Source organism: Plecotus auritus (genome assembly GCF_963455305.1).
Source record: "Plecotus auritus genome assembly, chromosome: 9".
Classification (NCBI taxonomy): Eukaryota; Metazoa; Chordata; class Mammalia; order Chiroptera; family Vespertilionidae; genus Plecotus; species Plecotus auritus.
In genome coordinates this window covers 140,686,159-140,702,689 of record NC_137783.1, presented here as the reverse complement: position 1 = coordinate 140,702,689, position 16,531 = coordinate 140,686,159, and the positions used below count along the sequence as shown (strand labels likewise).

General features: G+C 38.3%; 1 protein-coding gene across 1 annotated transcript in view; it reads left to right on the top strand.

Annotated features, from left to right (window-relative positions):
* HSD17B12 (hydroxysteroid 17-beta dehydrogenase 12) overlaps nt 1-9,649 on the top strand; it is a 140,725-nt gene extending 131,076 nt beyond the window's left edge. The window contains exons 8-11 of the mRNA XM_080643200.1: nt 773-854; nt 2,792-2,857; nt 7,820-7,969; nt 8,242-9,649. Of these exons, the coding sequence (XP_080499326.1) occupies nt 773-854; nt 2,792-2,857; nt 7,820-7,969; nt 8,242-8,346 (403 nt within the window). The 3' untranslated portion in view covers nt 8,347-9,649. The remainder of the gene's footprint in view (nt 1-772; nt 855-2,791; nt 2,858-7,819; nt 7,970-8,241) is intronic.
* The last annotated feature ends 6,882 nt before the right edge of the window (nt 9,650-16,531 follow it).

Here is a 16,531-nt window from a genome sequence, read left to right as displayed (position 1 = left end):
CCCATACATGCTTGCTAACAACTCATATATTTGCAGTATTGCTTTCCTCAAACTACTTTTCATTTATTTGTAGAATTAGTAACTCCTGATAACTTTCTGACTTTCAACTTTAGTCTCTAAAAGTTACAGTAGAGGCTTTCATGCTTTGCCTTTGGCAAAGAATATGGTTTGAGGAGCTATAGTAGCGCATGTTAGAGTCAACTCTTCATTTAGCACCTGAATATCCAGGGAGGTAGGAGGGCAGGACCTGTCACTCATTTCCAGGTTTTATTAAGTACTGGTTACATGCTCAGACTGTGCTGAGTGTTTTGAGGAAAAGGCTATGATGTCCAGGAGCTTATGGTTTTGTTGAAGGAGAGAAATATGTGTGTACATAAAATGCTTAAATACCATAACAAGGGAATATGTGATGATATGCCAAAATAAAAGCAGGCAAGGAGTATAAGAGTGTTTCTGTAAGTGAGAATTCTTGGTGCTGTGGGCAGAGAAGGCCTCAAAAGGTGGAGATCAACTCCAGGACACTATAGATTTGATCCGATCATGCCCCAGATTACTAAGACTGAGAAATGAGCTAATTGCAAACAAGAGCTATTTTTAGTTGATTGAGTTATGCCTCACTCACTGACCTAGCATATCACATGCTGATGACAGGCAAGGAAAGACGTGTGTTAGAAAAACAGCTAGGTCGTTCTGTTTCAAACCTGTATCTCCATCTGTAATTTACAAACAGTTGTATGATTTCATTCTGTTTATAGAACATTTTCCTTTTTAGATCTAAAGGCGTGATTCTGAACATCTCCTCCGCCAGTGGCATGTTCCCGGTTCCACTGCTGACCATCTACTCTGCAACCAAGGTGAACAATGTTTTAGTAAATCGTGTTGGAATGAGAATGAGGAATTATTTTTTATCTCAGTTTTCAAATGGAATGAGAAGAAAAGGAAAATACCCTACACTGGTTTCAGGGGAGCCAAAGCCAATGAGAACTGATTGGTATAAACTTTATAAACAGGACACCAAGATCTCAGATCCACAGATGGTATTTTTCCTCCCACTAAATTACTGCTGTTAAAATTGATTTTGAACTTTCCAGAGAAAGTTGGCCTAGGCCAGATAGCTCAGTCGATCAGAACATAACGTTAATGAATCTAAGATCGGGGATTTGATTCATGAATAAGTCACCTTCATACAGCATCAGTTCAAGTAAGCAGAGCTGAGTAGAAGGATTGCAGCCAGTCAACACTTAAATACACATAGTAGGCACAAGATAGACTGTGAGTATTTTGACACATTATTCAGAATTCATAGATATTTCTTGTCACTTCTGGAATGAGAGGAGAATTTTCCAGAACTCTGTATAAGATGTCCTAATTTTATATACCACCATTCACCTCTTCATATTACTACTAGGAAGATAATTTAGAATGCATTTCCTACTGCCTGCAGGTCAATAGCACCATCTGCATATACATTGTGAAGGCATAGGATACATCTCTAAAATGGATATGCCTGCTGAGGTGCTGAAATTAAATAAGCTTTTAGGGGGAAATGAGCAAAATATAATACACTGGAGGCCCAATGCACAAAATTTGTGCACTCGGGGTGGGGGGCGGGTCCCTCAGTCCAGCCTGCGCCCTCTCACAGTCTGGGAGCCTTTGAGGGATGTCTGACTGACAGCTTAGGCCCGCTCCCCTAAGCCGGCAGTCAGACATCCTTAGCGCTGCCACGGAGGTGGCAGAGGCTCCCACCACTGCCGCTGCTCTCGCCAGCCGTGAGCTTGGCTTCTGGCTGAGTGGCGCTCCCTCTGTGGGAGTGCACTGACCACCAGGGGGCAGCTCCTGCATTGAGCGTCTGCCCCCTGGTGGTCATAGTGAGCAGTTGAGCGGCCTTAGTATATCATTAGCATATTATGCTTTGATTGGTTGACAAAACAACCGGACACTTAGTGTATTAGGCTTTTATTATATAGGATAATAAGAACTCGCCATAGATCAGGGAAGGAAAAGAGCAATACACCTTCCTTCCTTTTCACTTGGCTTTGTGTCCACTGGAAAAACATAAACAGCAACTTCTGCTTTCTATGCAATCTACTTGTTTTCTATGGCTCTGAAACACACAGTGGGCATGTGTATAGTGAGCGCCATGTGTTTGGAAGTGATCGGTGAACTCCAACTGCTTACCTGTTCTGCTCCATGGACACAAGACTAATTATTGGGATCCTAGTGGAGTCATTATTGAGACTTTGCATTTTAAGCCTGACGTTGAGTTCACATTTGAAAAATGGTCCTGTACATTGTATTTCACAGGTAGATTTAAAGTCGTGCTGTTACAAGAAGATGGGCTGTCAGGTTCATCTCTACACTTCCTGAACCCTACAGGGCCGAGGATGCTTGTTCTTTTCTTCTCTTTATTGACAACAAAATCCCCATAGAACAGAGTTGAACAGAATTTATATTGTGTTTCTGTTCGAATGGCAAGTAGGGAGGAGGACTGCATCCTTTATTGTATAATCAAACATTTCTTCTTTCTGAAAAAAAGAGCCTTTTCCAGTTAAATAAAAATTTGATCTAGATATTATATTTGGTGAGAGGATAATTTAGTGACAGATAAAAATGACTTGAGGGCTTGAGGTGTTTGTCTGAGGTCTCTTCTGCATTCTTTTTGAAATAAAAAGAATGATTAGAAGCTATAGTGTTAACTGGGATAGTTTATTATTTTTGTTTCCATGGCTACAAATCAGACAGATTGATGTGATATGTGTGTGTTTTCGTCTCACTCCCCTCCCCCTCCCAGGCTTTTGTAGATTTCTTCTCTCAGTGCATCCATGAGGAATATAAGAGCAAGGGCATCTTTGTGCAGGTGAGTAGAGTTTGTTTCAGTTAAGTACTCCTGTTTTTGTGTGGTTTCCACAGCAACTATTGCTGTCTTGGTAACGAAAGAAAATCACATTCCTAAGTAAGTGAATGTGATGTTAGCACTCGATTAAAGACATGTGTTTTGTTTTCTTTATGCACTTCAAGTCTAGATTTTAAAAATTACTCCTTAGAATTTTTAAGTCAGGATGCCTGGAGTAGAACCACATGTAGTGTAAACAGTTGAAGCATAATTATTGTAAGTTCTTAGGATTTTATTTAGAGAGAACTAGACTATTAATATCTCTTAGCTGCCAGGTATATAAGGTGTGCCATGACTGTTCCAATGCCACTGTGTAATAACCACAAGAGAGGGTCAAGAGCTGAACAAAATTGACTTTTACTAGAGCAAGGATGACAGCAAACACCAGGGTGATGTAGATACAGTAGTGATTTTTAACAGTTTAAAAATTGTGGTAAAATATACATAACAGAAAACACCATTTACCAATTTTTAAGTATTTAGTTTAGTGGCATTAAGTACATTCGCATCTTTGGGTAAGCATCACCACCATCCATCTCCAGAATTTTTTTCATCTTCCCAAACTGAAACTACCCATTAAATATGTATTCCCCATTTCCTCCTCCCCTTTTCCCCTGCCAAGCACCATTCTACTTGTTGTCTCTCTGAATTTGACTACGCTACATACTTCATATGAGTAGAATCATACAGTATTTGTCCTTTTGGGAATGGCTTTTTTTCACTTAGCATAGTGTCTTCAAGGTTCATCCGTGTTGCAGCAGCTGTCAGGATTTCCTTTTGAAAGCTGGATAATATTCCATTGTATGGATGTACCACATTGTGTTTATCTATTCATCTGACTTTGATTATTTTTAATTTTCCCTAATAATGAATGATGAATTATGTAATTTCATTGATCATTGTCGTTCTTCATATGAATTCATTCAGGGTTTAAACTTGGAATGAATTTGGTGAAAATATAAAAATTCAGATGTTGGTGAGGGGAAGTACAGGTGTCATTTCTGTGTGAACATACCAGAACGCTGAAGTCTCATGTTAGTTTTGACCAGAGGGACAAAACAATCTGCTCTCTATATATGACACTCAGGGTTAAAAATGATTGGCTTTCTCTGGTGGTGTTTTCTGTCGGCACATTTTTTGGACTAGGAGTCTTTCCTGTCCACTGCATCCCACGTGCTATTTCCTGGTGATATTGTTAAAATACAACGCAGGTAAGATTGCTTTCCTTGGTGATTTTCCAGTGGATGCCAACATGTTTTGGATTGAACTGAAACCCCCCTCAACTTCTTTCCTATAATTCCATAAGAGCATTTAAAATTTCCTTCATGAATTCAGATTTGCTGTTATGGGAGCATTTCCTGGAAATGCAAATAAACCACAGTGACTGAGTGATATCAAGGCCCTTGGGGCGAAGTTTGGGTCTGATAAACCCTGTCTAATGATTTTTCAATAGCGGGTAAGAAGTGTCTTTTCATAAACCTAATCAAAAGTGTACTCTGTTGGTGAAAACTATCTGTCCTCATTATTGCCCTGTAATTAAAGCATAGTCCAAATTATGTTTAACTCGTTGAAAGAGCACAATCAGAAACAGCCTGATTGGCTAGTTGGTGGGCCCCAGTACTGGGCCCCTCTGTGTGCCCTGCACTGACCATTTATGCTGAGCAGGTAAGAAAGAGCTGACACTAGGATGACATCCTTAAACTTTACTTTTTGAATTCATTCTGTAAAACTTTCAGAAGCCTTGTTTTTTAAAAAATGTTTTATTTGGAAATAATTTCAAATCTACAGAAAGATTGCAAGAATAAGAATAATACAAGGACTATCCAAATGCCCTTTCCTCAGATTCAGTCACTGTTAACATTTTACTCCATTTATTTTACCATTGGTAAATGAGTTGCATACATCATGGTTCTTTACCTCTAAATACTTGAGTGTATATTTCCAAAAATAAGGAGATTCTTTTATATAACCACAATACAGTTACCAACTTCAGAGTTAACACTGGATATAATATTTTTATTTATTTATTTTTTACCTTTTTAAAAAATGTATATATATTTTATTGATTTTTTTACAGAGAGGAAGGGAGAGGGATAGAGAGTTAGAAACATCGATGAGAGAGAAACATCGATCAGCTGCTTCCTGCACATACTGAGGATGTGCCCACAACCAAGGTACATGCCCTTGACTGGAATCGAACCTGGGACCCTTCAGTCTGTAGGCCGATGCTCTATCCACTGAGCCAAACCGGTTAGGGCATGGATATAATATTTTTATCTAGTTTGCCATTTACACTCCAATTTGTAATCCCCATAATATTTTTATAGCATCTTTTATCTTCCAGTAAAGAATTCAGTCTAGGACCAGGTATTATATAGTTGTCCTGCCTCTTTAGTGTCTTTTAATCTGGAATACACGCACAGTCTTTGTCTTTTATGACATTGGCCTTTTTGATGAGTATAGTACTCCTGCTTTTTTTAACTGAACAGATCCTGAAATGGCAAATGAATACACAGAGCTGAGGGCAAAAACTTCCCTCAGATGCCTCATAGAAGCTGCAGCCTCTGTCTTAAGAATATGTGCTTGTTAGACTAGTGAATTTAATGCTCATAAAAGACAGATTAAACGCCATGTCTAAATTCCATATTGTGCAAATAGATGAGCCTGGATCCGTGTGTTTCAAAGCATGGTTGTGAATTGTTCTGGTTATTTTTAAATGTGAGAAGTGTCTGTAGTACTCATGGCTGCATGAAAGATGTTCTCCCATGTGAAGTTATGAGATCCAGTGTTGAATTCTTAAATACCCGCCGTGCAGCATGGGACGGCCATCCTTCCACTGCCCCATGACATTGAATCGTAGTAGCTTTTCGGTTCCTAATTTAGGTCCTCTGAACTGTTTTGTTAAAACCAGATACCTAAGCCAGCTGCTGCAGTGTGTGAGAAAAAAGACCAAGTTGTCTCCAGGGATTTTTTTTTTTTTTAATAGGCTGGCAAGGACCAAACTTCAGCTTTGCTTTGTGACCGAGTTAATTATTTTCAGTTTGGGGTTCTGAATTTGAAGACTGGGGCACTTGCCCAAATCTGTACCTGTCAAAATCTAGGCTGTTTCAGTTGGCAGTATTTAAAATGGCAAATTGTTGAACTTAAGCAACTTTTAACATTTGCTCTGCCCGACATACTTCCTCTGAAAGTATAAGTATCTTCTTGACCTGGTCACTGTAATGTTTCCCTGAGTAAGCAGGAAAGATGGATTAATTGTTGCTTATTGGTTTTTTTTTGTTTTAACTGAAGGATGTACCTAGATGACATTTTGACATGTAAGGTATTTATTTTTACATAATTTGAAACGTTCCTTTTGAAATTCTGGGCAGGTAGTGTGCCTTCGTTTAGATAGGTAATCCTGCTTAAGCTCAGGCATATCTAAAATTGTGGCTTAAACTCTCACGTTACATTGTCAGCCTCCTGGTGTAAATGACTTCCCAGACTGCAGAGGGGAAGGGCCCAGGCTCTCCTTCAGTGCTGCATTCCTTTAGCTCCTCTTTGTGCTTCTGCTCCGTTCTAGGTACCATTCTAAGCGTTGGCAGTATAGTGGCTTATAAGACCATGTGTTCTTAGAGCTTACTCTGGCAGTCAGTACTGTCCAGTGACTGGGTTTCATTTTCTGTGCTGCTCAGCCTTCCTCCTGCCACTGCTTCACACGCACCTGATATATGGACCATGCTGAACCACTTAGGGTTCTCTGAGGACATTGCACTTTCCTGTGCTCTTGCTGTTCCCAGACCCAAAATGTTCTTCCCTGTTTGTTTACCAGGCAAACTCTTCCACTTCGTTTAAGACTCAGCTCAAAAGTTATTTCATCTCTGACTCCCTCCTTCCTCTACCAGGCCATGTTAAGCTCCTTGATTTGAAACCATTGTGGAGATAATTGAATGCTCTTTCCAGAATAGAATGTACACTTCTTAGCTGGGAAAATGTGACTTGCAATTTCTGGGCATGCCTCTTGTCTCCTCTTCTCCACCTCCAGATGAGTTAGTTGAGGAGTTAACTTGTGGCGCCATCAAGTGGTTTGGCCAGGCAGTGTGACTTAATTCTGATCCAAATAGTCCAATTTATGCAGATACAGATATATAAGGGGGTGGGTTGTTATAACATAATTAAATAATTGGGAAATACCAGATCATCTTTGTCTTGAGAAGCTGAACACTTTAGAAGCTTGTGGTCTATATATGCAAACAGTTTTTTAATCTTCACTCTTTTTGTAACCAGGAAGCCTGAGGCATAGCGCTGTGACATGGTTTGCTTACGTTCTCCTACTTATTAATAGCCAAGTTTATAGAACTCAGAAGCAGTTGTACACCTGAAATTCATATAATGTTATTAATCAATGTTACCCCAATAAATTAAAACTCAGAAGCAAAGTGGTAAGAAACTAAGGAAGAAAAGTGGTGGTAGCCAAAGGCTGAGAATGAGAAATGTTTATTGTAGAGGGACCTAAGCTGATAGGACAAGCTCAACTGACTATAAATTATAGGGGAAAGTGTTATCATCTCTTTATAAGGGTAAAATGGTAAGAATCTCTTACTTGGTGGTTCTGTAAATGTTTAGTCGGAGCAGAATCTCTGCTCTTTAGGCTTCTATGATGCCTTATTTTAAAGGTTCAAAAACGTACACTTCTGCTGTTTTTAAGACTTTCTTGTCTCAAATTCTGCTTCATTGAGAGGTTGACTTATTAGTTTGCTTTGTGCTGCCATGTGTCTGTCAAGCTGGCTTTAGAGGCTTCTCTGTTTCTCTCTCTCTAATGGTGCAAACTTTATATTTTATCAGAATGTTTCTGCCACAGAGCAGTCAAGCATCACTGTGAATTCTGAGTTTGTGGCCTTCCTAATCAATGGCATGTTTTCTTCTGGGGGGGTGTTGCCTTTCTAGAGTGTCCTGCCCTTCTATGTAGCTACGAAACTGGCTAAAATCCGGAAAACATCTTTGTACGTACCCTCTTCAGAGACATACGTGAAGTCGGCGATGAAAACAGTGGGGTTGAAACCCCGAACCAATGGATACCCGATCCATTCTCTTCTGGTAGGTAGATTTCCAAGTCCCAGATCAGCACTTGGGTGTGTTTTATTTTCCTCCATTGAGTCACAAAATAATGTGATAAATTAACATATATATATATATATATATATATATATATATAGGCTAGACTTACTAATGAGTCATCTGTGTTTTATTTTAAAAACCCAAGAACTCTAAAATCTACCTATAAAATTATAGTACAACATAAGATCACGTGTTTTAATTTAGCTCAAACTATAGGTTGTAATTACGTATCTCCCCATTTCTTTTCCTAGGGTACGTTCAGCTCCATGCTGCCTCCTTGGTTATATTTTAAACTGGCCATGCATATGGGCAAGTCCACGCGGGCTCGCTCTCTGAAGAAAGTCAAGAAGAACTAAGCGTTGATAACTGCTCTGCATAGCTCGGCCAGATGCTCCAGCCTCCACACGCAGGATCCCTGCGAGCCACCCACCCAGCTCCCAAATCTTCAGTCATTTTAATAGTTACTAATAAGGCTGAATGTGGCCATAATCAGGCGCTCCTGACATATATTCTGGATGCTACCAGCAGCAGTTATTGTGTAGTTTAATATAAATGCTCATATCAATTGGATATAGAACTAATATTAACAAGAACAACTTAATGAGAAGGAGCACAAGTTCAGCAAATCACAGAAGGATAGTCGGGCATAAGGCCCAACAGTTTCATCTGGCCCAAAATGCCAATGATGACTCTTATATCTTCTCTGAAACATACTTTAAAAAGTCATGGCCAGCTACTCGTTGTTTTTAACAGTTTGAGGGACTGGAGATGAATGGATTTACACTGGGAGGACACACTGCAGTTTGCATAGTTTCTTTGTAAGCTTTTCTAAAGGCCTATCCCCATTTGTATGTTTATATGGAACTATTCTTTTTCCAAATAGCTAATGACAAAATTAATTTGGAGGTTTTTTTTTTTTACACGTGAAGCCTATAAAAATATGCTTTCTTCTAATACATATTTCTTCTCAGTTTAAATGTATGTAGCTACTTTAAGGTGTATGGTATGATTTATAAAGGTAAATGGGCCAAAATGTACACTGAGCCAGACAGCCACCTGTGATGCCACTAAAACCCTGCCCAGGAAAGTGGCCTGGTGGACCCAGCGGCCTGGTTTCTGTGCTTCAATAATACTGCTTACATATGTGACAGAGGCTATTCCTAGAACAGCGTGACATCAGAGAAGAGGCCTTACACTTTGAGATTAGTACCCTATATATACTGATATAATTAGTCTTGATGAAAGGTGATAGAACCGTGGTGTTGATTAAAAATATATTTCTTTAGTGCTTGAAATTAAGGCCATTGTTACACTGGCTTAATATAAATTAAGGCTTACTTTTATCCTGCTACATAACTTGTTTGGGGAAATTGCTAAGCAATAATTCAAAGTTGTGAGACATGTCATCTGAAAGGTAGACCTTTTCCTAGGCTGAGGTTCCAAGGCTGAGTTTTAAGCACCAATAAATTAGCACAAAACATTTTTAATTGGGGTATTTAAGTTTTTCTAGATTTTAATAGTTAAGGACATAAAAACAGAAAACCAAATTATCATCGTTATATAAAAGACATTTAATAGCATACAAAAAGTGGAAAGAACATAATCTCAGAATAAGGAATTCTCATTTAAATGGAATAAAGGCAGCGTCTTTGAAAAACATTGTCTTTTTCTCTCTTTCATTTTGTTGAGAGCACAATGACCTGGGCAATATTTCATTTGCCTTCACACGCTGGTTGATTGGTTGATGGTTATCATGTGGTTATTGCTGGAAAGTTGGCAGAGAGGGGAGGGATTGGTTTACAAGTATACAAAATATTTTTCCTTTTACCCCAGTTGGGAAATAGTTATATTCTGGCTAGGAAATCCCTTAGCAATCTTAAAACTTCTGAGCTATGGCTTTGACTTCTTCAACTTAGCAAATTTCCTCGTGTATTTGACACTCAAGGTTGAAGAGGATGAAATGAAAATCTATGTTTCCAGACACATGAAAGAAAAATTGTACTAAAAAAGAAACAAATATTCTCAAAACCTTCAACATGGTAAAGCATAAATTTGAGACTTATTCCCTATTGACTTGTCTGATATGTGCTGGGTAAGCTTTGAACCCAAAACGCACCAAGTAGGAGACAGTATTGGTTATTTATGTAGACTAAGCTCTCCTCACAACATAGGAAGCAAATTTTAATTTATTGTTCTCTTGTTGCCCTTTCAATGGAATAGTGGGGAAATTATCCTGCACACATAATGGTGTGTGCCGTTCTGACCTGTCCTTGTGTCAGTCCCACGTACACTGGGAATAAATAAGTAAATGCTACAGGTGATGTTATTGGTCTCCTTTTCCTCAAATGTGGTCCTGCCCTAAAGAGATGAATTCTGATTTCTCATTTGATATTTATTGCATTGAAATATAATAGAACTGAACTTTATACAGAGTGAACATTAATCCCGATACCAATACATATGGTGCTGATTCAATGTGGAGGAAAAGGTTTATTGTGATAATACCTTGTGAGAATGAAATGAGCTTAAGTAGTACTATAATTCCCTTGGTCTGTTGACATAAAAAATTACCTGAGATTTAGGTGGTCCTGGATTCTGCTACTTTGCTATAGTTTTCGAGGGTCAAAACGAAGTATTGAAGCCTTTTTTATTGAATATGTTGGAAACTAAATTTTAAGAACTCACTACTTTGTGACATTCTAATATTTCTAGATTGGCATGTTTATGTCACTCATGCTGCAAAACACATACATATAGACAGATTTTAAATTCCCTGTGGAAATGTAGATGTTCTTTCTACTGAGATGTGGATGAAGACATCTAGAAGTGGAACACGTGTCTAACATGAACACATTACTCTCCTTGTATGTGTGTCACTGAAAAATAAGCAACCTGGGTCCTACAAAAGGTCATCCTGAAAGGATATAAGCAAGTCTGTCTTCCTTGTTACAAAAGCTTCCAGGCGTCCCATTGTGTGTGTTGATGGGAGTGTCAGTCATGTGCCATGGACTCTTGTGGATGCCCAAGAAACTGCAGCAAACACAGCTGAGCTGGGAGAGGGGAAGGGAGCAACGTAGGGAAACAGATGATAAACAGAAAGAATAATATTAATGTAGCATGAGTGCCATCTGAAGCAGGGCTAGGAGGATGGGGAGCTGGTGTATGGTCGGGGTGGGAGGCTTGTGATTATAAGGTACTCAGAGCAGGTTTCAGTGAGGGTGGCCTTTGAACAGTCTTGAGCAAGCCATTCAGTGACCTGAGGGAGGGGCATTTCAGGCAGACTAGCCTGTGCACAGAGCCCAAGGAGAGCATGTCTGGTATGTTCCAAGAAGGGCTAGGAGTATGCATATATTGAAGTATATATTAAGTGATGTGTCTCCTGGAGATTTCAGAGATCTTGCTTTAGTTTAATTATGACTTTCTAGAATTAAATCACCTTTACATTCTTGGTCATGTTTCACCATCTTTGCACACTGGAATGCAGTTTGCTGATATTTTATTTGGAATTTTTGCATCTATATTTTGGAAATTGTGTTTTTATATCAAGATTATAACTTCATTAAATGAGCTGGGAAGTGTTGCCTATTTTACTATTCTCTGGAAGATTATGTAAAAGAGCAGAACAATCTTTTCCTTGAAAGTAAATAAGAACCATCTGGCCCTACTATTTATTCATGGGAAGATTTTTAATTACTGATTTATCTTAATGGTAATAAGGATACTCAGGGTTTCTACTTTTTGAGTCAATTTAGAAAACAAAAGTGTTTTCTAAGCATTTAGTTATTTCCAAATTTGTTAGCATAAAGTAACTCAAGAAATATTCTTAGTTTTTAAACCTCTGCTGGATATGTACTTATATTTCCTTTTCTAATATTGCTATGCTTCTCACTTTCTTTTCCTTACCATTTTGTCAGAAGTTTGTCTATTGGTTGTTGTTTTTTAAATACATATATTTTATTGATTTCAGAGAGGAAGGGAGAGGGAAAGATAGAAACATCAGTGATGAGAGGGAATCATCAATTGGCTGCCTCCTACATGTCCCCTACAGGGGATTGAGCCCACAACCTGCGCATGTGCTCTGACTGGGAATTTAACCGAAATCCAACCATGATCTCCTGGTTCATAGGTCGATGCTCAAACACTGAGCCACACTGGCTGGGCTATTTATTAGGTTTTTTTTTTAAGGACCAATTTTTGGCTCTATTGATCCCCTCTGCTCTTTTTATGTCTTGCTTTCTGGGGGGTTATTCTGTTATTATTCATAATTTGGGCATGTAATTCATTCATGTTCAATTTTCCCCCCTATTTTTACATTAATGTCTAAGGCTCTAAATTTATTTGGTGATCTTTTGCTATATCCCACAATTGTGTGTGTGTGCACAAACAAGCACATACACACATTCTTTTTTAGGGCTAATATTTAAAATTTACCTTATGCCCTGACTGGTTTGGCTCAGTGGATAGAGCGTCGGCCTTCGGACTGGGGGGTCCCAGGTTCGATTCCAGTCAAGGGCATGTACCTTGGTTGCAGGCACATCCCCAGTGGGGGGTGTGCAGGAGGCAGCTGATCGATGTTTCTCTCTCATCGATGTTTCTAACTCTCTATCCTCTCCCTTCCTCTCTGTAAAAAATCAATAAAATATATTTTAAAAAAATAATAAAAGTTTACCTTATGATTTCCTTGAACTATGAATTATTTAGAAATGGTTTTTAGAAGCACAAACTTAAGTTTTTAAAAGCGCAAATTTAAATTTTACAAATGTATTTTAAACAAAATTTGTATTGGTGTTGCCATTAATAAGAATTTTACACTATGTGCATTCTGATGTGATGGACTGAAGATACATCATTTATGTGGTATTCCTGCCACAATATATAACCCGAACCTAACCAAGATGAAATATCAGAAAAAACTAAATTGAGGGATATTTCACAGAATAACCAGCCTATACTTAAGAAACATTTCAGATTAAAGAAGACTGAAGAAATCCGAAAAGTAAATGTAATACATGATCTTGGGTTGGGATCCAGGTTGAGAAAAAAAGTTTTTGGTTTTTTTTGCTATGAAAGACGTTTTTGATACAATTGGTGAAATTGAGTAAGATCTGTAGATTAAATAATAGCATTGTATCAATGTTAATTTTTGGAGTTTGATCACTGTACTGTAGTACTTAAGAAAAAGTCCTCGATTTTTAGGAAATGCAAAATAGAGTATATACGCATGCAACTATATGCAAATTAATCTCAAAAGGTTAGAAAAAAATTACATACATAGAAAATGATAAAGCAAAGTGTGGCAAAATATTAATATTTGGAGAATCTAAGTGAAGGGTATATGGCAATTCTTTGTACTGTTTTTGCAAATGTCCTATAAATGTCTTAAATTACTTCAAAATAAAAGTTAAAAATATTTTCTTATTGATCTCTAAACAATTGCATTGTGGTCAAGGAACATGTGAATATGATATAACTTGAACAAGTTATCTTGCTTTGCCTCAGTTTTTGCCACCTGAAAAATGAGAATACTAATAGCACCTATCTCAGAGTTCTGAGCAGAAATTGATATTTTTAAAGTGCTCAGAATCCAGCTTGAAATTAAGTAAATATATATAAATGTTGTAGAAGGTTAATAGTGGCCCCCAAAGATATCAGGTCCTAATCCCTGTACCTTGTAAATGTCACCTTATATTTTAAAAAGGATGTTTGCAGATGTGAATAATTTAGGAAATGAGATTATCTTCGTTTATCCATATGGCCCTAAATGCAATCACAAGTATCCTTGATAAGAGACAAGCAGAGAAGTATTACATGCAGAAGAGGATAAGGCAATGTGACTAGGGAGGCAGAAACTGGGATGATGTGGCCACAAGCTAGGGAATGCCATCAGCCACCAGAAGCTGGAAGAGACAAAACAGATTCTCTCCAGAGGTTCGAGGATGCCAGCCCCGCCAACACCTTGGTATTGGCCTAGAAACTGATTTTGGACCTCTAGCCTCCAGAACTGTCAGAGGACAGTCTTGCTTTAAGTGTCTGAGTTTGTAGTAATGTTATAGCAGCTTAGGAAAAGAATACATAGAATACATATCTAAACTTTTTATTACTCCCTATTTTTAGAAATTTTATGAGACTTACTTTATGGCTAGGTTTAGACAAAATCCTAAGTGTACCATACGTGCTTAGAAAATATTTGTTAGAGGCTCAGTGCATGAAATTCCTGAAATGGGGGGGGAGGGGTTCCCCTCAGCCCAGCCTGCGCCCTCTCACAGTCCGGGACCCCTCGGGGGATGTCCACCGGCCGGCTTTAGGCCCAATCCCCTGGCCTAATTTCCTGATTTCTATGTTTTCGTGGACTAGGATTTTGTTTTTAAACCCCATAAATTCAGTGGTTTCATTATTTTATAGAATCATGCTGGTTTAAAATAATTATATATTTATCAATTTGTTTACATTCCTCTCTTGCATGTCAGATCTTCCTTCTGAGGCATGTCATAGTTTAATTGGAACCATTACTTTTTCTCTGTTGGTGCTATATTGAATGAGTAAAGGTGTGATTTAGAACTGATGGCATCTTAAGGTTAATAAAATACCTCATCATTCATTGACTTCTGGCTTCCGTGGTTGGGGTTCAGAAATCAGTGTCAGTATGGCATTCTTTCATAGGTGAAATAACTCTGGCCTTGGTATCATGACAGTGTATTTAAGTGTGGAATTTAAAAAAATGTATCCTACTTGGTTTATACTATGCTTTCTGTATGTAAGAATTCATGTCTTTGGTCTTTTCTGAAAAAATTCTGTCTTTTGAGTCTAGTTATAAATGTCCTATCTTCATTCTGTCTCATAACCTTTCTCACATTTTCCACCTCTCATTTCCCAAGCTGCATATTGTGCAATTTGTTTACATATATATTCTAGTTCCTTAATTCTTTCTTCATATATTTTTATCTTCTGTTAAAGCAAGTCACTGCTATTTTTACTTTTCATTTTTACATGTTTTAGTTCAGCGTTGGCCAACCGGTGGTCTGCGAACCGCTGGTGGTCTGTGAGGTCCAAAAGGTTGGCAACTGCTGTTTTAGTTGGTTCTTGTTTAAATCTGCGTGGTTATTCTTGATAGTTTCATAATGCTTACTCATTTTTCAAATTCAGTCTTAAAATTTTATGGAAGTATTTCACACATTGACATTTTATATTCCATATCTGGTGATTCTTATAATCTGAAATTCTTAGGAGTCTAAATCTGTTGGTTGTATTTCTCCAGACTCTCATTCAAAGTGGTTTATTTTCTTTTCTGTTGGTACTTTTGTTTTGAAATCCTATTTGATTGATTTTAATCTGGAGAGAATCCTGAGGGCTAAATTGGGATGTTCCTCTTCAGAGATAAATTTTTTGTTTCTGTCTGTTGGCAGCCTGGGAACTCTACCAACCCGGCACTACTCTTACTCCACTGGAGGTACATGACTCCACGCAAGAGTCCCAGGCTTAGTTCTCACACCTTGTAATGATTCCGAGTCACTCTCCTGCTCCAAATGCAGGTTCTGTGTTTCCCCCAAGGAGCAACCACGGATTTCTTATTTTCTTACTGCTAACTGCTTCAGCTCTGATCTCATTTTCTTACACTTTTTTCACCCCTTTGGTTTGGTTTGTTGTCTTGCCCTTGGAGATATTACTTACTTTTTGTGACTCTAGCCTTGCATTAGAGTTTGGGTACTTGTGTTACATTTCTTCTAGGTAGGAATTCAGTATCATGTAAGCTAATAGATATATGATGGAATAACAAAGGGACAATTTTTAATTTCTGCAGAGAACAGAGGAGCCACACACAACTTCAAGCTAGCATTCATAGGGACTTTGTGGTCACTCTTTATGTTTGTTCTAATTTAGCCAGAATTGAGTTGTATTATTCAGCCGTACTGCCAGGAGCCTCCATTGAGTTCTCCATCTTTTTTTCCCTCTGTTTGGATATTTTCTATTAATTGTCTTTTTTAATAGACTGTATATTTAACTTTTGTTTTAGATTTACAGGAAAATCGAGCAGAAAATACAGAGAATGCCTATATTCCACACTGTATTATATTGTTACCAACCCTTCACTTTTTTTTTTTAAATATATTTTATTGATTTTTTACAGAGAGGAAGGGAGAGGGATAGAGAGCCAGAAACATCGATGAGAGAGAAACATCGATCAGCTGCCTCCTGCACACCTCCCACTGGGGATGTGCCCGCAACCAAGGTACATGCCCTTGATCGGAACCGAACCCGGGACCCTTCAGTCCACAGGCGGATGCTCTATCCACTGAGCCAAACCAGTTGGGGCACCAACCCTTCACTTTTGAAGTCATCGGAAAAACACACCAGCTATGTGGTCCCAGGAGACGGCTCCATATATCGTTCCAGGAATAGTCCTGTCTTTCCTAATTAGCTTTCACTCTGCCATGTATTTGCAGTGGGATGATGGCATCATGTAGCATCATAGTTCGGTTTATTCCTTTGTAAATGGAGGCTAATATTTATACATCTACATCATAAGGTCGTTCTGAAAATCAG